This window comes from Salmo trutta, chromosome 22 (assembly GCF_901001165.1).
Source record: "Salmo trutta chromosome 22, fSalTru1.1, whole genome shotgun sequence".
Classification (NCBI taxonomy): domain Eukaryota; kingdom Metazoa; phylum Chordata; class Actinopteri; order Salmoniformes; family Salmonidae; genus Salmo; species Salmo trutta.
The window spans coordinates 22,390,239-22,412,405 of NC_042978.1; the positions used below are offsets into that span (position 1 = coordinate 22,390,239).

At 43.2% G+C, this 22,167-nt stretch overlaps 1 protein-coding gene across 3 annotated transcripts in view; it reads right to left on the reverse strand.

The window, feature by feature from the left end:
- agbl4 (AGBL carboxypeptidase 4) overlaps positions 1–22,167 on the reverse strand; it is a 405,619-nt gene that overhangs the window by 255,137 nt on the left and 128,315 nt on the right. For all 3 annotated transcript variants that reach the window (XM_029707237.1, XM_029707235.1, XM_029707236.1), the window contains one exon: positions 7,552–7,646. In XM_029707237.1, coding sequence (XP_029563097.1) covers positions 7,552–7,646 — 95 coding nt within the window. The remainder of the gene's footprint in view (positions 1–7,551; positions 7,647–22,167) is intronic.

A 22,167-nucleotide genomic window follows, 5' to 3' on the forward strand; every position in this document is an offset into this window, starting at 1 on the left:
TTGTCATGATGAAAAGCAAATGGAAGCTCTTTAAAAAGCATCTTGACCACTTGTGGCCAAAAAAACGTCATGTTTGGTCTCAGTAAGCTCACCGAGTTGTATTCATTCTTTCATACGGGTTTAAAAAGCCCTTGAGCCTCCCTTTCTAAAGTTTTACTGAGACTTGTTTAAACAAGGTATTAGAATACTGAGGTACTCATGCTGTGCCTGTCCCTTAAATATTTGGCCACAAGAGCTTAATTACTTAAAACATGACCAGAGTTAAATGATTAGTGCAGTATTAAACAGCTTAAAACCAATAGGCTTACAGTAACTAGTCTACCTAATGTAGGCCTAACAGCTCCAGCTGGGGACAACGGAAGAAACTTTATTCAACCATGAATCAAGAGGGAGTTTTGTTATTCAAAATATCAACAGTATCACCACCTAATTTGTTGATAACACTGGGTTAGCGACTGCAATCATGCCCCCCTCCGTCCTTGACTTTTCCTAAATATGTCTATTTAACACACATATGTTGTAAGAATTTTGATAATACAAACCAAATGTGATATAAACAGTTTTAAGAGGACACGTAACTTTTTCTAATCCTCCTTTAGAGTCACAACAGGTAAGACGTTTTGATTTCTATATAGTATCAGAAAGAGCAAATTCTGAGGATTCCAAAACCCTTAACATTGCCAAATAACTATACAAATTGAAGAGATGAGCTCTATTTCAAAATATAACTTTTTCTAAGAGTAACCACTGTTCCAATGTGCTCCACAGTGAGCACGCGGCAATGGATAGCCTACGGTAACATAAACTAATGGAACTCGGCTAGCCAAACCAAACGAATGTGCTCACATACTCCCTTAAAAGACCTTCACTTGAAAAACGAGCAAGAATAGTCAGAATTAATCTAAGAAATCTGTTAGAAATTTTTACGTTTTTACCGACGAAATCTTAATTGCGTAATTTTACATCTAACTAAGATGTTTCGTGCAGTATTGTTCAATGAAAACATTTGCATGAAAACGAGTCGTCTCTTGTTGAATGACAACAAAGACTTTATTGAAGAATCCCTACTGTTGACCAATCACCGACGAAGGGGCGTAGACTTTGGCTCCGGACTTCGGCTTGCCTCCAAAAAAAACCTCACCGAAGTTCAAAACTAACAAAAACATCACAAAATGTTGTTATAATATATGAACAAACTCTACCGAACAGTTTCAGCTGGGAAAAGTGAGGATGCCTTTAAACTGTCAAAATGACTGCTCATCGGATGGGGCCACATGTCTCCTGACCCCTCTTGTCTCAGCCTCCAGTATTTATGCTGCAGTAATTTATGTGTCGGGGGGCTAGGGTCAGTCTGTTATATGTGGAGTATTTCTCCTGTCTTATCCGGTGTCCTGTGTGAATTTAAGTATGCTCTCTCTAATTCTCTCTTTCTTTCTTTTTCTCTCTCTCGGAGGACCTGAGCCCTAGGACCATGCCTCAAGACTACCTGGCATGATGACTCCTTGCTGTCCCCAGTCCACCTGGCCGTGCTGCTGCTCCAGTTTCAACTGTTCTGCATGCGGTTATGGAACCCTGACCTGTTCACCGGATGTGCTACCTGTCCCAGACCTGCTGTTTTCAACTCTCTAGAGACAGCAGGAGAGGTAGAGATACTCAAAATGATCGGCTATGAAAAGCCAACTGACATTTACTCTCGAGGTGCTGACTTGTTGCACCCTCAACAACTACTGTGATTATTATTTTTTGACCATGCTGGCCATTTATGAACATTTGAACATCTTGGCCCATGTTCTGTTATAATCTCCACCCGGCACAGCCAGAAGAGGACTGGCCACCCCTCATAGCCTGGTTCCTCTCTAGGTTTCTTACTAGGTTTTGGCCTTTCTAGGGAGTTTTTCTTAGCCACCGTGCTTCTACACCTGCATTGCTTGCTGTTTGGAGTTTTAGGCTGGGTTCCTGTACAGCACTTTGAGATATCAGCTGATGTAAGAAGGGCTATATAAATACATTTGATTTGATTGGCTCAAAGGAATTTTTATTTAGGAGCATCAGTGTGCCTAGAAAAATGAAGGATTCTAGCTTTAATAACAAAAATATTTTTAATTGTGCCCCTAAATATATTTGTGTGCGCCTACATTTTTCAATTTAGGTGCAAACGTGCTCCTTGTAAAAAAGGTCAGCATAGAGCTCTGCTAGTGTTAATAAAGGACGCCTTTTTGCTTTCACACGCACACAGAGATTACAGTGCCTTGCAAAAGTATTCATACCCCTTGGATTTCCTCACATTTAATTGTGTTACAAAGTGGGATTAAAATGGATTTAATTGTACTTTTTTGTCAACAATCTACACATAAATACTCTGTAATGTCAACGTGGAACAATATTTGTATTTTTTTTTAAGATTAATAGAAATGAATTATCTAAAATATAGTCTTTGCATAAGTATTCAGCTCCCTAAGTCAATACAACTTAGAAACACCTTTGGCAGCGATTACAGCTGTCAGTCTCTAAGAGCTTTAGACACCTGTATTGCGCAATATTAGCCCATCATTTTTTTTCATAATTCTTCAAGCTCTGTCAAGATGTTGGGGATCATGGATAGACAGCAATTTTCAAGTCTTGCCATAGAATTTCAAGCAGATTTAAGTCAAAACTGTAACTTGGCCACTCAGGAACATTCACTGTCTAATTGGTAAGCAACTCCAGTGTAGAATTGGCCTTGTGTTGTAAGTTATTGTCCTGCTGAAAGGTTAATTCCTCTCCCAGTGTCTGGTGTAAAGCAGACTGAAGCAGGTTTTCTTCTAGGATTTTCCCTGTGGTTAGCTCCATTACGTTTCTTTTCATCCTGAAAAACTCCCCAGTATTTGCCGATGTCAAGCATACCCATACCATGATGGAGCCACCACCATGCTTGAAATTAAGGAGGCAGTGACTCAATGGTGTGCTGGATTTGCCCCAAGCATTTGCCAAAAACACCAAAAAGTGTATTCTGTTGCCATGTTTTTTTGTTGCAGTATTACTTTAGTGCCTTGCTGCATACAAGATGCATGTTTTGGAATATTCTGTATACTTGTATTCTTCTTTTCACTCTGTCATTCAAGTCATTATTGTGGAGTCACTACACTATTGTTGCTCCATCCTCAGTTTTCTCTCATCACAGGCATTGAACTCTGTTTTAAAATCCTCTACGGCCTCATGATAACATCCCTGGGCAGTTTCATTCCTGTCCTGCAGCTCAGTTCAGGACAACTGTATCTTTAATGTGTCTGGGTGGTTTAATACATAAACCTACAGCATAATTATTAACTTGACCATGCTTAAAGAGACGTTCAATGTCTGATGTGTTATTGTTACCCATCTACCAATCACTGCCCTTCTTTGTGAGGATTTCAAAAAGCTCCCTGGTTTTTGTAGTTGAATCTTTGCTTGAAATGCAATACTTGACTGAGGGACCTTACATATGTTGTATGTATGGGGGACAGAGGAAGGGTTAGTCATTCAAAAATCATGTCAACCCCTATTATTTCACACAGAGTGAGTCCATGTAACTTATTGTGTGATTTGTTAAGCCAACTTTTTACTCCTGAACTAATGTAGTCTTGCCTAAACAAAGGGGATGAATACTTGCAACAACTATATTTTAGTTATGTAATTTTTTTTTTTATATTCCACTTTGACAGAGTATTTTGAGTAGATTGTTGACAAAAAAATTGCAATTAAATCCATTTGAATCCCACTTTATAACACAATGAAATGTGAAGAAATCCAAGGGGAATTTTGCAAGGCACTGTAAGTGTTTAAGAAGGGCCCTCTTGCCGTTTGTCACACCTCTGTAATCTCATAGAAAACAGAGAAGCAGTGCTCTACCCTTGCTATTCAGTCAGAGATCCTCCAGAAACAACACAGATTCAGTAGAACATTGAACACTGTCTTATCCTCTTCCCAGCATTGGCCTCCTACTATGCTGGGGTTGATGCAGTGAGGGGGACTGGGGTTGTGGCACTGGGGTTGTGGTAGTGGGGGGGACTAGCGTTGTAGCAATGGGGGGACTAGGGTTGTAGCAGTGGGGGGACTAGGGTTGTAGCAGTGGGGGGGACTGGGGTTGTGGCAGTGGGGGGGACTGGGGTTGTGATAGTGGGGGGGACTAGGGTTGTAGCAGTGGGGGGACTAGGGTTGTAGCAGTGGGGGGACTAGGGTTGTAGCAGTGGGGGGACTAGGGTTGTAGCAGTGGGGGTGACTGGGGTTGTGGCAGTGGGGGGGACTGGGGTTGTGGCAGTGGGGGGGACTGGAGTTGTGGCACTGGGGTTGTGGCAGTGGGGGGGGGCTGGGGTTGTAGCAGTGGGGGGACTAGGGTTGTAGCAGTGGGGGGACTAGGGTTGTAGCAGTGGGGGGACTAGGGTTGTAGCAGTGGGGGGGACTGGGGTTGTGGCAGTGGGGGGACTAGGGTTGTAGCAGTGGGGGTGACTGGGGTTGTAGCAGTGGGGGGGACTGGGGTTGTGGCAGTGGGGGGGACTGGGGTTGTGGCAGAGGGGGGGACTGGAGTTGTGGTAGTGGGGGGGACTAGGGTTGTGGCAGTGGGGGGGACTGGGGTTGTAGCAGTGGGGGTGACTGGGGTTGTGGCAGTGGGGGGGACTGGGGTTGTGGCAGTGGGGGGGACTGGAGTTGTGGTAGTGGGGGGGACTAGGGTTGTAGCAGTGGGGGGACTAGGGTTGTAGCAGTGGGGGTGACTGGGGTTGTAGCAATGGGGGGACTAGGGTTGTGGCAGTGGGGGGGACTGGGGTTGTGGCACTGGGGGGGACTGGAGTTGTGGCACTGGGGTTGTGGCAGTGGGGGGCCTAGGGTTGTAGCAGTGGGGGGACTAGGATTGTAGCAGTGGGGGGGACTAGGGTTGTGGCAGTGGGGGGGACTAGGGTTGTAGCAGTGGGGGGACTAGGGTTGTGGCAGTGGGGGGGACTAGGGTTGTAGCAGTGGGGGGGACTGGGGTTGTGGCAGTGGGGGGGACTAGGGTTGTAGCAGTGGGGGGACTAGGATTGTAGCAGTGGGGGGACTAGGGTTGTAGCAGTGGGGGGGACTAGGGTTGTGGCAGGGTGGGGGACTAGGGTTGTAGCAGTGGGGGTGACTAGGGTTGTAGCAGTGGGGGGGACTAGGATTGTAGCAGTGGTGGGACTAGGATTGTAGCAGTGGGGGTGACTAGGATTGTAGCAGTGGGGGGGACTAGGGTTGTAGCAGTGGGGGGGACTGGAGTTGTAGCAGTGGGGGGACTAGGGTTGTAGCAGTGGGGGGGACTAGGGTTGTAGCAGTGGGGGGGACTAGGGTTGTAGCAGTGGGGGGGACTAGGATTGTAGCAGTGGGGGGACTAGGGTTGTAGCAGTGGGGGGGACTAGGGTTGTAGCAGTGGGGGGGACTGGGGTTGTGGCAATGGGGGGACTAGGGTTGTAGCAGTGGGGGGGACTAGGATTGTAGCAGTGGGGGGACTAGGATTGTAGCAGTGGGGGTGACTAGGGTTGTAGCAGTGGGGGGACTAGGGTTGTAGCAGTGGGGGGACTAGGGTTGTAGCAGTGGGGGGGACTAGGGTTGTAGCAGTGGGGGTGACTAGGGTTGTAGCAGTGGGGGGGACTAGGATTGTAGCAGTGGGGGGGACTAGGGTTGTAGCAGTGGGGGGGACTAGGGTTGTAGCAGTGGGGGGGACTAGGGTTGTAGCAGTGGGGGGGACTAGGGTTGTAGCAGTGGGGTAGCAGTGGGGGGGACTAGGGTTGTGGCAGTGGGGGGTAGACTGGGGTTGTGGAAATGGGGGGGACCACTGTTTGATTAGGCCTCCCCACGCAGCCCTTTGATGAGGCGGACTGTGGCATTTGTAGGCAGAACTGTTCTCAGTTGGATATTCCCCTTTCATAAATGGCACAAGGTCATTGCAATTCCGCATATAGCCACATCAATAGCCAAAAACTCCATCTATTCCCCATTGTATCCTTTAACACATCTTGTAGAAAATATTGATAGGTATCCACTTTTTCTCTCACAACAGGAATAGAACAATGTAGAATAGAGTAATAGCATTTGTTACGCCACAAATTCTCCTTTATTTTTTTTATATTTTCCCATAAAGTTTCCCACCAGATCAAGATAAAACAAATTTGCACACAAAGCCATTGAACAGAACACATTGAGAGAAAGTGGAGCTCAAAGAGTCAGAACAGCCCTATGGTAACATGGCATGTAAAAAGTGTGAATCTGGCTGTGAGATGCAAAGTAGTTTATTGTTGCTCTCTGGCATCTCATTCTCGTTGTCTCTCCCCATTAGCCTGTGACCAGGGGTTGGCAGACGTCGACAGTTTCCTGTGGCAGATGCCTGTTGTTTCAATGGCTGCCCTTGATCGCCTTATGACAGATGTCAAGGCTCCTGTTGAACGGGCACGCCCCGTGCCTCGGTGTGTCTGGCAGACAGCGGCCAGCCCCACGACACCTTCCCGCCCCACCTCTGCATCCATCAGTCTCCGACTATTACCTCCGACAGCCATCACATAAGCACCCAACGGTTCACATGCAAATGGGCCCAGACACATCAGTTTTGGAATTCTAATGCATCAGTCTTAAGCCTTCCACATGCTTTGGTTGGGCTGGTGCCTAGCCGTGAACCGAACGAGTGCGCTCGCATACTCCCTTAAAAGACCTTTGCTTGAAAAATGAGAAAAAAGTGGCAATAGTAATGTTTGTTCTCAAAATAGTCAAAATTAATCTAAGATAACTAAAGAAATCTGTCATAAATGTTGACGTTTTAGCCGAGGAGATTTTAGTCTCACAATTTTACATCTAACCAAGATGTTTGGTTCAGTATTTCTTAAATATAATTTTTCTTCATAAAAACGATTTGTCTCTTGTTGAATGACAACAAACATTTTAGTTGAGCTAGCTGTAAAGGGGCCTTATGTTTGACACAGAACAGTGTGACACAGAGGACAAGTTTAAGCCTATGTAGGTCCAAGTCTACGACAAAGCGTTATGTACTGTATGTAACTGCTCTTGCCTCATGTCTAATTCTCTAATCAACATCCCTGTCACTGTCCCTCTAACTACCATGACATCACTGCCATGGCAACGGAACATCTTTAGCAATATATCTAATCTCACAACTTCAAACACTATTTTTAATGTCTGGAAAATTAGAGGTACAGGTTGAACAGGTTGTAGCAGAACAATTTTAGCACAACTAAATAATAAACAAGCAAGTAGTACTTTGGAAAAAGTTACAATCTAGAAATCTGCCCTCAACCACTACCTACTGCGTTGGTAAAGACGTGTTTGAGTGAGATCAAACAGCCCCTGTATGCACCTGTTAGATGACTCTGATTCTGACAGTTTGGACAAGCTTTGCTGGATCGATCTGTTATGGCCTGAGGATGACTACATGGAGGTTTTCCTATCATAATAAACATGAAGGTTTCAGGTTTAAAGTAAAACCTCAGTTAATGTGTGGGTTTAAGCTTTCATCATAAAGGTCCTTGTTCCAAAATGTGCAGTTTAACATTTTTATTTTGAAAACCGTGAACGTACCATTTAGGCCGGCTGGTGGACTTCACCACTGGAGACATGCCATCTCTATACAGGCTCTTGGTCTTGCTAAAGTTGACAATGTTGAAAATCACCCTCTGAAAGACAAACGTGAACATTCCATTAGATTGGAAGAATTCAAGAGCAAGAAAAGGGGGATGATATGAAATATCAGAAGGTGAGCACTGAGAGGGAAATAGAGGAACGTTCATGATGCCAACACACCACTCATCAATCGTATATAATGACTGATTACTGTCAGAGTAGAGATAAGAAAGTGAGCTTCAATACATGACAGTACAACACACTATAAACAGACAGGCTACCATGGGGCCAGCTTGGCTTTAAAACCCTCATTCATGGCTGAGTGAGGGATATTTCCTACTCTCCCAGGAAATGCACTGGGACCTCCCTCCTCCGCCAGGATCCCTGATTAGAATCAGGGGAAGAAATATGGAGGGGGAGAGAAAAATAAATATATAAATAATGATAATAATATCACCATGCAGTAAATGAATCCTATTGATGGACCATATCAAATTACCAACTAAGTCCAGGTGGTGGAAGTGAACTGTGTGCTACTGAAATCCTATTACAACACCCCCTCCTCTTCCCCCTCCCTCCTTGCCATCACAGGAGCAGGGATTGTGGCAGGCTGATTCAGACTTAGGTAAAATGACATTTAACTGATGTTCTGACTGGCAGCAGGCTCCTGTACCGTGGAGATAAGACCATCGCTGCTGGCATTTCAATTACACTTTACTGCCCTGCACATCTGTTGCCAGCCTACTTTCAGCTTTTCCTCAGGCAAATACATCCTCATTCTCTGCCTTACATTGGTCATCTTTCTTCTTTTTCTCCAATTCAGATTGTCTTATTCAGTGGCTGTGTCTCATGCCTGTAATCTATTTGTTAAGCGTCTGAACTCCGAGGGGGAGCTCTGTACTCCACCAAAGCAGGCAGGCTGCAACAGTCTCTGTGCTTCTGTTAAGACAAGGTGATTAAAGAGGTTCCTTCCCTCTTCTTCAAGCTCAACACTGGATCACATGAAGACTCACACAAGGAAGAGAAGACAGTGTGTTCTTTGAAGTCATATTTCACTGAGACCCGTAAACATAGAGACCTGTTATTGATTTCATTGCATGATGCACAATGGTATTGTACCTAGGCAGATTCACTGTTTTATAGTCCAAACTCATTGCAACAGCATGCATGCCTGAAAGTTAATCCTGCAGCCAGCATACCTGTGAGGGAATTTATTTACAACATGTAGATGGAGAAACTGAGCGACTGTTCAAAAAACATAGTAGACCAAACCACAGCATATAGGCCTACAGTACAGTGCTGATGCTGCTGTAAGGTTTGGCTCTCAGATTGATCACATCATTGGGGGGTTGAATTTCTTAAGCCTTTAAACCTTCACCCTTCACTGGCATTAACTGGGAACAGAAGTGACATGAGTGTGACAGATCTACACTAGAGGGTCATCATTCATCATCCACTTCCCTGACACCGAGCCTCTAACATGTATCCTACACCGCATCATAGCTCATATGTGTCCCTGTCCTTTATAATGGAAAACCATCACTAGCCCTGATTGCCTCTCTGTGCTTATGCACACATTAATCTTTCCACATCCAAAAACTGCTGGTATTGCTGATGCTGCGGCTCACATCTGGATGTGTTAGCTGTGCTAGCTGTATTAGCTGTGCTAGGTGTGCTAGCTGTATTAGCTGTGTTAGCTGTATTAGCTGTGCTAGCTGTATTAGCTGTGCTAGGTGTGCTAGCTGTATTAGCTGTGCTAGCTGTGTTAGCTACCATGAGGAGTGGCTCTCCAGCGATCCTTGCCAGTCTGCAGAGTCCTACAGCATCATCATCGAGGCCAATGGGAGATTGAGATGAGGATGAGAGAGGAGTCAAATTGGAGAGTCTTTTACTTTGGGGTCATTAAGTGGTTTGTGTGGCCCTCGCCTCCTGGAACCCACTCATCACACACAGGAAGACTGACTGGCGGTTGGGTGCTGTAGGCCCACCACTCTCGTTATAAACTCTGCCTACATCCAGGACCAATTTGGGTGCCCGTCTCCCTAGGTACGGTGAGCACTGTCCTGGAAATGTAATTACACATTGAACAGTTTGAACAGATTAACATCCAGGCTGTCTGAGCTGTCATCTCCATGAAGCATGTCAAACCCCCCTATGTCCCTGTCACTGCCAGAGCGGAGCCCAAACAGGTGTCTCTCTGTCACCCTGCAGCACACACCATGATACAAGCACCGTGTAACCACTACGTAACCATTCGTTGAAGATTTCTGCCTTTGGCGAAACCTTTGGCGAAATAATGTAAAATGAATAAAAAACAAGAAATTCTACGTTGAGTACTATCTCATACATTTCTGAATGTTTTGATCTAGCTCCAATGTGTTGACTGTAAGCAGCAGAGAAGGAAGCAGTGTTGGGGAGTTTTGAACTACATATAGTTCAACTACATATTGTCGTAGCTTGGTGGTAGTTGAACTAAATTCAAATCTTGGTAGTGTTTTCAGTAGTTAATAACTTTTTTGCCATGTAGCGGTGTAGCTAACTACTGGAACTACACTTCTTTTGTTAAATGAAAAGAAATACGGGTGAAGTATTTCTTTCCGTAATCAGACCTGCCTAATTGTCACTTTTTGTGTTTAATAGGCTTAATTACATATTCTGTTAACATCTGACCCCAGAGTGATCTATTATTGCAATGTGTAGTCTATGACATTTCAGATTTAGTTATGACAATTTATCACAAAGTAGTTTGAATGTAGTAAACTATATTTTCTTAAGGGTAGCTTTAGTGTAGCTCAACCTCTTGCAGTGTGAAGTAATTGGTAGCTTGGTCAACTATATTTTCAGAGTAGCTTCCCCAACCATTTCCCCCAAAACAATTTGATATTTGACATTTTAGTCACTTAGCATACACTCTTATCCAGAACAACTTACAGGAGCAATTAGGGTTTAGTGCCTTGCTCAAGGACACATCGACAGATTTTTCACCTAGTCAGCTTGTTAACCGCTAGGCTACCTACCGCCCCTGACAGGCATCAGGGTAGTGAATGTGAAGTGTGGCCCTCACCTAACCACTGACCTCTACAGAATCACAGCACTCAGAGCTCCCAGGCCGGGCACTGATAACCCAGTCCAGGCTCCACACTAAAATAGCTCTATGTTAAACAGCGTTTGGGTGCAAAATGCTGTATTTTGATACATATCAATCCACAGTGAGGCCAGCTCCTGAACTGAAACCAGCACTGAAATATTAAAGAGACAATTCTTAATAGGGTGGTAGTCTATACGGACAATGCAATCCCTCTACCAGTGGAACAAAAATACACAACATGTGATCTAGCTAGCTAGAAGTGCAAGTTGAGAGATCCAGGGAAGTGCAGAAAGGCATGATGAATCATGATTCAGACTTCAGAGTTGAATGGTAGACACTTTTGTTTACATTGAGAATCAAGGGTCATGGGTACTAAGTAGAGTTAAGTGGTGTAGGGAGTGAACAGGAAGTGACTCGTTGCCCTCTGTGGAACACATACAGGACTGTAGAACCAGTGGATCTGTGTCTGTCTGGCTCACAGTACACAGCAGAGAACCCCTCAGTCATCACTAGAAACACTCTTTTTACGCCATTTCGCCCGGTGGGCGGTGCTACAGTATACGTCACAGTGGGCGTGGATTTAAAAGTGCAAGGACTGTCCGATGCGCGTCCATGTTCAACGAGAACCCTCCGCTTGGGACCTCCTTCTTAACCTCTTCACCAACATCACTATGGTGGGTTTATACGTTATTGTTTACCATTGCATTTTCATATTAGTACATAATTGCTTTATTTGAACTAACGATAGCTAGCTACCAAGTGGCTGGACTAGTTTTCCCAAAAGTGAACGATGTGTAATGTCGAGTTTAGTTTACTAGCCAACCAACAATGTCAATGCCGCTATCAAGCCAATCTACTAAATTTACCTGAATTAAAAATGACTAGATTTTATCTAATTTCACTGTGATTGGTTAGTCAACATGCAATAATACCTGTATACTCTCAATCAATGAGATGAATTATTTGCATTTAGATGAACAAGATCAGAACTACTGAGCCTAGCCTACCCTTTACCCCTCCATTTTCCGTGACTGATGTGAACTACAAAACAAAGCTAACCAATACTTCAGGTCAGTATGATCAATGATCATGTATAAATACATTGATATGCATGATACGTGTGTGAGTTGTACAGTAGTAGAAATAGCTGCATTAGCTCTATGTGTCCGAGCATCTCTCTATCTCTCCCAATGTGATAATAATATTTTTTGTTAACAATAATGAATTTGGTATCAGCGTTGCTGGCTTAATTAAAACCGGTTAATCTGATGGATTTTGTATGTCCTTGGTCTTATTTATTTGTTTGAGGGCCAATACATGAGGCCAACTTTACCATATTATGCTGGAGGTATACTTACACACCCAGTCTCATTACTTTGTGTGAATGATATCTCTCTACTTAAAACCATGCGAAATTCGAATACAAAATAATTTGTTTAGCTTCTTTCAATTCTGTGGCTGCATGAAACTGCAAACATAAAGTGAATTCAGCGATTACAATTGTTTACTTAATCTTTGTGGCTCCCTGATGAAACAGAATAACATCCATTACTGTGGTTAGGCTTAGCCAACCAGTACTCTATGGCTTAGTGGTGTGTTGAGTAGATTCTACGATCCGGACTTGAGCAAGTGCTTGGCTCGTTCTCGACCAATGTGTGCACCAATGACTGTATATGGTGTGCACCCGTATGCGCACTGAAATCTACAACACCACCCACCAGGCGAAATGGCGTGAAAAGAGTGTGTCTCCAGTCATCACAGACACCCAGGCTTATTGTTCGTGGCAGCCTACCTGTTCCTCTCCAGCAGGCTTTGATCAGTCGCTCGCTGGAAAAGCATCACCACCAGGCCAACATCAGATTCACAATGAAGTGACTGACAGCCCTGATGCCACGGCAGACAGGAATACAGAGGGGAAACGCAGGGGCGCCAGCCACAGTTCTTCCCTATAAAACATAGGGCTAGACCTCAGCCTAAAGATACGGCAAGGGTTACATTTCACACCTTTAGTGCTATGGGGTATGCCTTTGAGGATTCACACAGTCAGAACACTGCAATCCCAAGGCTTTCCCAGAGGTGAAGGTCCTGTCTAATGCAACACAATCATGACCTGTGGTTAACCTCCCTTCATCACACCGGTTGTAAAAAAAAAACTGCATGGCCATGAGTTCAAGATGCAGAGGGACAGGGTTGTCTCCTGTGGGGGATTAGCAGGAGCAGGAGAGCTCTTTGCTTTGGAAGACCTGACAGGACGCTCACAAGCTGCCAATGTCAGCTCAGGGTGGCGGCCTGTGGAGGGGACGCTGACCTCAGGTTAAAAATATTACACTGTCAGTGGCATCTCCTGTTGTCTTCCTGTCGCCACCTGAGCTTCACATGGACAAAACAAAAATAGGATGTTGTTTTTGGGGGTTTTGTATTGTTTTGAAATGTCCTCTGTAAAATAAAGTAATGTGAAGTCTCAGATACCTAACTATTGATCTGAAGACCTGCTGGGTAGCCTTTAAATGTCAGCTTTTAACTTCCTTCTCAAAAAAATATGTATTCAAAAGTCTTGTTTCAGAGCTATCAGATTACAGGAAACGGTGACAGTCATTTAAAGCAGCCGTCAGACCTTTTGTTTGGATAGGCATTCACAGCCTTTTGTATTGGTATCTATTATTTAACCATAGAACCAGGAAGTTCACGCTTTGGGTCTTTACGTGAAAGGCAATCTATAAATCCATTGTATGGCCATGTACGATTCAAACAAGTTTAATTAGGCCTTTCCTTTGAGTGTCTGACAGTCAAGCTCAATATCCTCCAGACAATGTAGAAGGTCAGACATAGAGAGACAATAATACCCTCTGAGTTCAAAAAGCATTCCATTAACCTATTGAGGACATTTCTACAGCTGAGACAATAATAATATAAAACTGCTAAAATACTGTGTATAACAGACTCGGCACCACTGCGCTATGGGCGCATTTTCAAGCATATATATACAGCATATAACTAAGTTACCATATGTAGCCTATAGATGCTTATATACAGTGTGAATATGTATGCATACTTTGAATGCGTTAAATGTATTGATTGTGTGTTTTCCATGGTCAGCTTGCCACACTGCTTCAGATATGAAAAGGCTCCACTGCCTCCAATGTAATCGGCAGAGTGTTTCGATAGCTCTCAGGCAATAAAACACAGTGAGCTTTGACGCATGCTGTGAGCATGCAGCTATCTTTATTAGCCTGGTCTTCATTTTTCGCCTGCTGAATTTTCAGATGGATAAACCCTCAACCAGATAAATATGAGGAATATTGATATCTGTGCGCCACAAAGTATCTCTGTGCTCACACAGCCCTCCCCTATCAAGCATGTGTCTTCTCCAACATCCACACAAGTAAAGAGCAGAGCGATGCATACTGACAGCCCATGCTTTTAATATATTCACCTTGGCAAGAGAAATGCCCATGCTCTAAATATTAAGTACAATCTCTGGTCTCTTGAGGAGACCTGGCTATTTCTCTCCTACTGAAGCATTTCCCCTCCATGATTCCCTCCTGTATGATTTAGAAGAGCTGCCAGTCCTACAGGTCCACTCACCTCATACGGCCAGGCTAGAACTAATGACAGCCTCTACAGACAACAGTCTCCTGCTGCAGGAGGAGGACCAAGAAGATGGTCATATCAAATGAATAAACCTAATTCAGAGCCAACTGATGTTCCTCCTGCTTTAAACATGGCAGAGTTCATTTGCTCAGTCTAGCAGCTCTCTCTATCTCTTGCATCTCTTGCAGCATTTTTGCTCAGGGTCCCCCGTCAAGCCCACTCCAGAGCGCTGGAATTGTCAGAAGTGATGGATGACTATCAACCTTCTGCTGTCTTCCGGACCGCTCCTGGGAGATTTACAGGCCCGCTGACTACCAGGCATGAAAACCAATCTGTTTTTCTCATTCCTCCCTCTCTCCCTCATACCACCTCACTCTTTCTATTTCAACTGCCTCTGTTCCTAAAAGCTTTTCTAATGGAGAAAGTGTGAAAAACAACACAAATATTCACGCAAACAGAAAAACCAATTTGTCTCTTGAAGGGCATTCTTACCATGTCACTCCACCATAACATCTTTATACTGACTGGCTGGTCTCTGACAACCTATGTGGTGTCTCTACATCCAACATCTCCACAGGCCAAGTCACAGAGACTACCCATCTATATGTATGGGTTGTAATTATAGAAGCTGAAAGGTGTGAGGCTAATTGTGCTCTCAAAATAGTAATTACTTTATTATCATGACTATTCTGGTGGACATAATGATCGTTAGAAGGCATTATGTTAATGCAATTAAATGGTTTCATTCTCCCACTAATTGGGGGTATTTTCCAGGGTCAAGTCCTTAAATAAGCAAAGTTGCATCTAAACCCTCCTTTGGGCTAAAAACTGAATAGAGAACAGGAGTGGACTAAACTGTGTAACTCATATAAAATTCCAAGAATGTATTAACATGATTGGACATAGACTATAATGTCAGAACAATAAGAAGACCACTTACGTAAGTCTTATAAATAATTTTCGCTCATGCAAAAACCCTCTTCATCAGTCCTACCATGTCAATAAAACTACAGATTGTAAATTTAGGCCTAATGGAAATTTACTGGGCTAAGACATAGGTTGCAACTCAATAAATTTGATGTTGCAATTATGTTTTATATGACCACATTTGATCTATGACTTTTCAGTTAAAAAAAATTAGGAGACATGCTGAATGGTGGAATAAATTTCTATTTAAGTATAGGGAGCTGACACATCTCTTCAGAAAAGAGGGTAATATACATAAATTAACATGTAAATGTTATTTTGATTGCAGTTTAATAACATGCGTTCTGACTAGCCTTACCAATAATTTGAGCTTGTGAAACGTGGCCACCTCCTACTCCTGACTGCAGTGGAAGCCACTGTAATGGTACCTGAGCAAATGATCTCTAGCCTATCTGTCAACCTATTACACAGTTTATGCTGAGGTTAATCAGACATGTTCACATTTTTCATTTATATTCTGCGGCTCATTAAATTCCAATGAAATCTTCGGAGGGCCCAAATTTCTCCCAGATTGGAATCCTGTTCCTGTGCTGAGACATGTTTATGATGTATTTAATTATGTTTATTTGTCTATCTATTTTTGCACTGCAGCAGAGAGCGGGGTGGTGTGATTACCAAACATGCCATCATTGCAATGAACATCTAGACAGGAATGAAGGCTGAAGTATACCATCACAGAGCTTAGCACACACACAAGCTGAAAAGCATCAGCTAATGGGGTCCTGGGATATTTTTAACCACTCTCACACTGAATCCATTCCCTGACAGAGAAGCACTTTTCTGGGGATGGTTTCCATTGCTCTGGTTGGGGTATGTATGCTGACTGGTTTGGTCATCCGTCTATATATCCCCACACAATGAGTTCCTATGCTTACCTGAAGGTGACCCAATGGAGCTGCTCAACAGTTTGAGTCTTTACCTTCCCTCTCACTGATCTGTCCACATTTAAACCTTCATCCTACAGCTTGAACTTCAAATCCTGGCAACCTCTGGGTCAAAAACCAATGATATTGTGAGGAGGCAGATGGGCATTGCAGAGAAGCAATCTGGTCTTGCCATCTCTACGCCTGGTGTTGGGTGTGTGGGTTAAGTTGAGTATTTTAGATTTAGCCACTGGAAGTGTTTCAGTCAAGCGCGCAAAAAATATCAAGCATGAAAGTAAATATGTTATTTTGCTTTTCGCTCGATCTGCATTAATTACAAAACAGCCATTGGTCAATCCTGGCCCACTGCAAAGAGCCATGGGGCGAAATATTAGTCATTTTGAGATGAATAATGCATTACTGTCTAGAGGGGAAGTGCCAACATCTAAGAGTGAACCCAGGATCCTGGCTATAAATAACAGGGCTGGACATCTCACAGAGCCCATGCCAGCAGGTGCTCTCTCATCTCTCTACTACGCACATGAATATGCAGATCTGAGAAAAGGCCAAATAAATAAAAGCATCAGGGGTTTCCTGTGATAGTAACTGATGGCATTTGACCCTGCTCCATTCTGAGGGGGAAGATGATAGATATGCCATTCAGTCTTACAGCTGTTCACACATCAACAGAAGCCCAAATTAAAAAATTTAAGTAGCACGGCTTTATTGCTCGTGACACTCTGGAGGGTGATATGTCAGGGCCGTGGTGATGGAGAGGAGAGGGGGAGGTTAATGAGTGTCCAGCACCGTTGGCAGAGGCATATTTTCGGCCTCGCCTCACTGCCAAAGGCCTTGACAATAGCACACCCCAAAATAACATAGACACCAATTTGAAGGGGGAAAAAGAGAACAAACCTTGGTCAACAGGACCAACAACAAGGGGGTCCAAGGACATCACAGTCATGACAACAGTGCTGCGTTGGCAGGAAGTGATGTCACAGGTCAACGTTTTTAATGCAGAGTGATCCCCAGGGGACTTGGACCCCACAGCCCTGCCGGATCAGCAGCGGCTGCTGAGAGAGCTCAGTGTGAATGGCTAAACATCTCTGAAGAATATCAATCTGGCTGCTGTGCACTCCTCACTCGTGAGGTAACACCCTAATTCATTTATCAGCCGCCTCTGTAGGACCTGCTCCATGCTTTTTATTTCCCTCCTTCCCCTTCTTCTTTAACCCCTCTGTGTCTCGGCACATCCTACAGCAACAATGGCTGTGGGAGAGTATTGTAATGCGAGAGGTACACTCTGCCCCCATCTGTTGCTGCAGTGTTTGCACTCTGGCTTTGATTGAGAGGCTGTAAAAAAGCAATCTTCTAGACTAGGGCTCATCTACATGCACACTGCGTGTCTGCCCACATGCCTCTGAGGGAGACAGTTAAAATATGGCACACAGTTTATTATGGAGCCATGCTGATTTTAGCGCCAAGGGCCTCTTTGTTTGCAGATTATGAAAAAGGATCGAAACGGACAACTCTGCTGCATCTGCTCGTGTCAACAGCTTGGAAAAGCAAGAGAGCAGAGTAAAGTGATGTGTTTGTCTCACCCAGCTACCTTAAAATACTAATTGTAAGTCGCTCTGGATAAGAGCGTCTTCTAAATAACTCAAATGTAAATGTTAAATGTACAGAAGTACAAGAAAGAGGACAATAGACTCAGACTCATCACTTGAAAAACGTGTTGAGATGTCTAATGGCTTTTTGTGATGCCTTTATAGCACTCCGCTAATGTAATGCATCATGACTCCAAAAATGCCTGCTTTTTATTGAATGCATGATCGCAATAACGCACAGAGTAACCTTTGCAACGTCATGCGTAACAAAAAGTGATGGTTTTCCTGCAGTTGACTGATTACAGTCTGATAACCATGGAAAACACCACACCCACCATCGATTCCCAGGAAAACAAATCAATAAACACAAGCACACACAACAGAAAATCCAAGAATTCTTAAAGCTCAAAACCTACAACCAGCACACCTTACAGCAAATCCATACCTTAAAGAATGACTGTAGCTGTTTCTTATTACATTTAGAACAAATGCTCCTTCATCCACCTATAAACAGACCACTATGTATCTTAGTTATGACACCAGTCATGAAGTTATCTAGTTCTAGTGGAATGCATGATTCAATCATAGTGTAACATGGTTTACATTTGAAATTGTTGCGTATGAGCTGCCCCTACTGAAGAGTTGTTAACATTTCATTGCGGGATATATCATTAAATGGGAATTACAGGAGAAAAACAAACATTTTAATTTTGCTCTTGTAGCTATGATAGTTTACATTTCCCATGATAAAAAGACAGCCTATAAAACCTCTTGATGAGCATTTCTCCACTGACACACCATACTCATAAGTGTGTTAAAGAAAGGGATTAGTGAGTTGAGAATGTAATGCTTTTATATTCAGTCTGTCACCTCCGGTCGCTGGGAGTGGGAATATCTCAACGTTTGAAAGCCTTAAAACTAAAATATTGTACCCATGTCCCAACAGGGTACAGCCTGCTATTTGTATCAAACTAACTAAAGTACTATCATGCTGCATGATATTAACTGAATGTGAATATAACATAAAAAGCTAACAAGAACAACTTTGACATTGTATTCCGATATAGATTTTCCACTGAAATAGGAGCACAGTAGGATCACCATCATTTCATTACTTCCATATGTGCAGCACATACTAGCACTGCACATATTAGTGGAGGAAGACTGCAGGGAAGGTCACAGAAAGGTGAGAACAACAGACAAAACAAAGTTAGGATGAATGTTGGCTTACATGCCAAGATTTAAATGAATTGAAGGCTACAGTACCGTACAAAATTAATCAACGCAGCATTTGTGCCCAAAAGGATCTGATAAATGCATAGATAAAGTAATCTAAACAGTCTTCTCCTCTCATATTTCAGTATAAAAGAGAGGCCTAATTTAAATGCAGGAGTAAAACCCATAAAGATGCTAAAGAGAATATCAGTCCAGGAGATCAAATTAATGAATCCACCACATAGATAAAACAAGAAGAAGAGGGAGGGAGGAAAGTTCACACAGAATGAAAGAGAGCGAGAGAGAAGAAGAGAGAGCGAAAGAGAGAAAGAAAAAAAGGTTATGTTGATGAATCTGAGTTGCCATAGTGACAGGAAGGAGGTGTGTCACTCTTGGATATTAATAAGGATCATCAGTTTGGCTGCGTTCGTAAATTCACCCTGGCAACCTACTCCGATTTCAGAGCACTCTGGTTTGAGAGTGCCAGAGCGCAGAATAAATAGGGGAATTTACAAACGCCCTAAACTGGGTTGTTATGACAGGTGTAAGTAAACATCGACAAAAAAACGGAATTAAATTGTTGCCAGTAACACAGTTACAGTCATTAACCCTCTTGATAACAATAAAACGCTCTAGCAGTTCTGCTGGTAAAATGAGTGAGGTGTTCTCTCATTTGTGACTGGAAATACAGTGCATTCGGAAAGTATTCAGACCCCTTGACTTTTTCCAGATTTTGTTACGTTACAGCCTTATTCTAAATATGAATTAAATAGATTTTTTCCTCATCAATCTACACAGTGCACTCTGAACACTCCGAGAGCAAAACGCTCTGAATTCTGAATTTACGACTGCTCAGAGCACGCACTGAGAGTCTAGAGTGGATTTACGAACACACCCTCTGTGTATAGTAGCTTTAGCTAACTGCTTTACAAGCACATGATTGGTCAATGGCTGAGACACCTATATGTGACACTTGCAGCCCGACTATTAATATTTCTCTTATGGAAACTCAAAGGAAACAAATCGAAGTAAAGCTCACATATGAGCAGCTGAAATAATGAGTTTGGTTGTATCAGACATATGTAATCATTGCTCATTAACAGTTTACTTTATAGATCAGATTGATTTGACTGGTTTATTCCCTATCTGCCATAAGGGGATTACAGGAGAGCTGACTTCTCATGTCTTAAACACAAACAGCCTTGGTATGGTGGAGCAACACAACCGCTGAGCCACACCATCAACAACATGCTGCTGAATGGATACGCTTAGTGTGTGCAGGGCATCCAGCATTTTACTCTCCTTTTTACAACCAGTGTTTGTGCACTTTATAGAAAAAGTATATGGTACTGAATGTTATGACTAGGTACTTACTGTTGAAGAGATTGTGATCCCTGTATTTGTACCACTATCCAGCCTTCAAATTGAAATGGACTGATTGCAAGCTGCTATGAATGAGGATGTTTGTTGAAGGACTAAAATGTACATGTTACATCAGTCATGCTAAAACGGAAAATATCTATAGATTGTGTGTTAACAATTTTTATGATGAACATCCTCAAAAGAACAAATGTTTTTCAACATGTACATGCATACAGTAGTAATTCCCCATGCTGACAAATATTAAACTATGAAATACCCAAAGTAAACTGAAAAAGGTACATCAAATAATTCCCCCCCATGCCACAGTTGTAATAATCTAGCATTGCTTTAAATATACTTTAAAACTATATAATTAGTTCTATGTTGGCCTATGATTGGCAGTTTAAATAAACAATAATCAATCACAATAGGGTAAAATAAGTCATTTGAAAGACAAAAAACTGTTTAAATGATTAATGTATTAGGTAAATCACATTGTCACCCCCTGATCTGTTTCACCTGTCCTTGTGCTTGTCACCACCCTCCTCCAGGTGTCACCCATCTTCCCCATTATCCCCTGGGTACTTATACCTGTGTTCTCTGTTTGTCTGTTGCCAGTTCATCTCGTTTGTCAAGTCAACCAGTGTTTTGTCTCAGCTCCTGCTTTTCCCCAGGCTCTCTTTTTTTTGGTCTCCTGGTTTTGACCATTGCCTGTCCTGACTCTGAGCCCGCCTGCCTGACCACTCTACCTGCCCCTGAGCTTGCCTGCCGTCCTGTGCCTTTGACCCTAATCTGGATTACCGAACTCTGCCTGACCTGACCTGACCCTGTTCCTGCCTGCCGTCCTGTGCCTTTGCCACTACTCTGGATTATCGACCCCTGCCTGCCTCGACCTGTCGTTTGCCTGCCCCTGTTGCTGTAATAAACATTGTTACTTCAACATACTCTGCATTTGGGTCTTACCTGAAACGTGATACACATTGGCTTGCCCTGGTGTGTCACTATTAATACAAAGATATTACTTAAAATCCCTATCTATATGAGCATTCACTTTTGTTGCATTCAAGGTTGTAGTTAATGGCCTATCTTGCAAACATCAAATAGAGTACGTCTGATGATTATTCCGTCTGATAAATCATCAGATAAAAACCTTTTCAGTATCATAATGCAAGGAACATCCAAATAATGAAATCAGATTCAGGCAACAGGACACCTGTCTGTGAACATAATGTAATAAGATAGATGCTTTAGTCTACATTTACTGAACGATCTCTTTAAATACTGTCAGTCAGAGAAGAAGAGTAGAAGTAAATGTTCAGGGACGCATTTCAAGCAAGGACACACATACATCAATCCTCTGTGCTTTAAAGGTTGAGTGGAAGTCACCGACCCAACCTCTAAAGCTTGGAGGAATGGGATTCTTAGGTCTGTGCTGAATGACATCACCTTTGCACACCATGAACAAAAGGTAGCGTGAAAGAGCACTGCAAATGGACTCGAGCTTGATTAAATGGTCACTGAGTCGGAAAGCAGCCCTGATTTGATCTGTGACCTCGCACCAAAATCTTTTTAAGAAAAGATTAAATGAATACACCTTTAAAGGAACCTGTGGGACGATGTCAGATTCACTTCGCCCCAAACACAGAGGTAGGAAAAATGGGTTTGAGGGCCCAGGGAGTCACTACTACATCAACTGCAAACACAAATGACTGTCATTCCAGGCTCAGCACGAGCCAAAACAAGATCGTAGACGAGGGCAGCCGCGATCTTCACCACTCATGCAGAGCCTTCTAGCCACCACTTCAGTTTCATTAGAGAATAGCGGGCAATGAAAGAGACTGTTACTGGTGGTTCAAAGGAA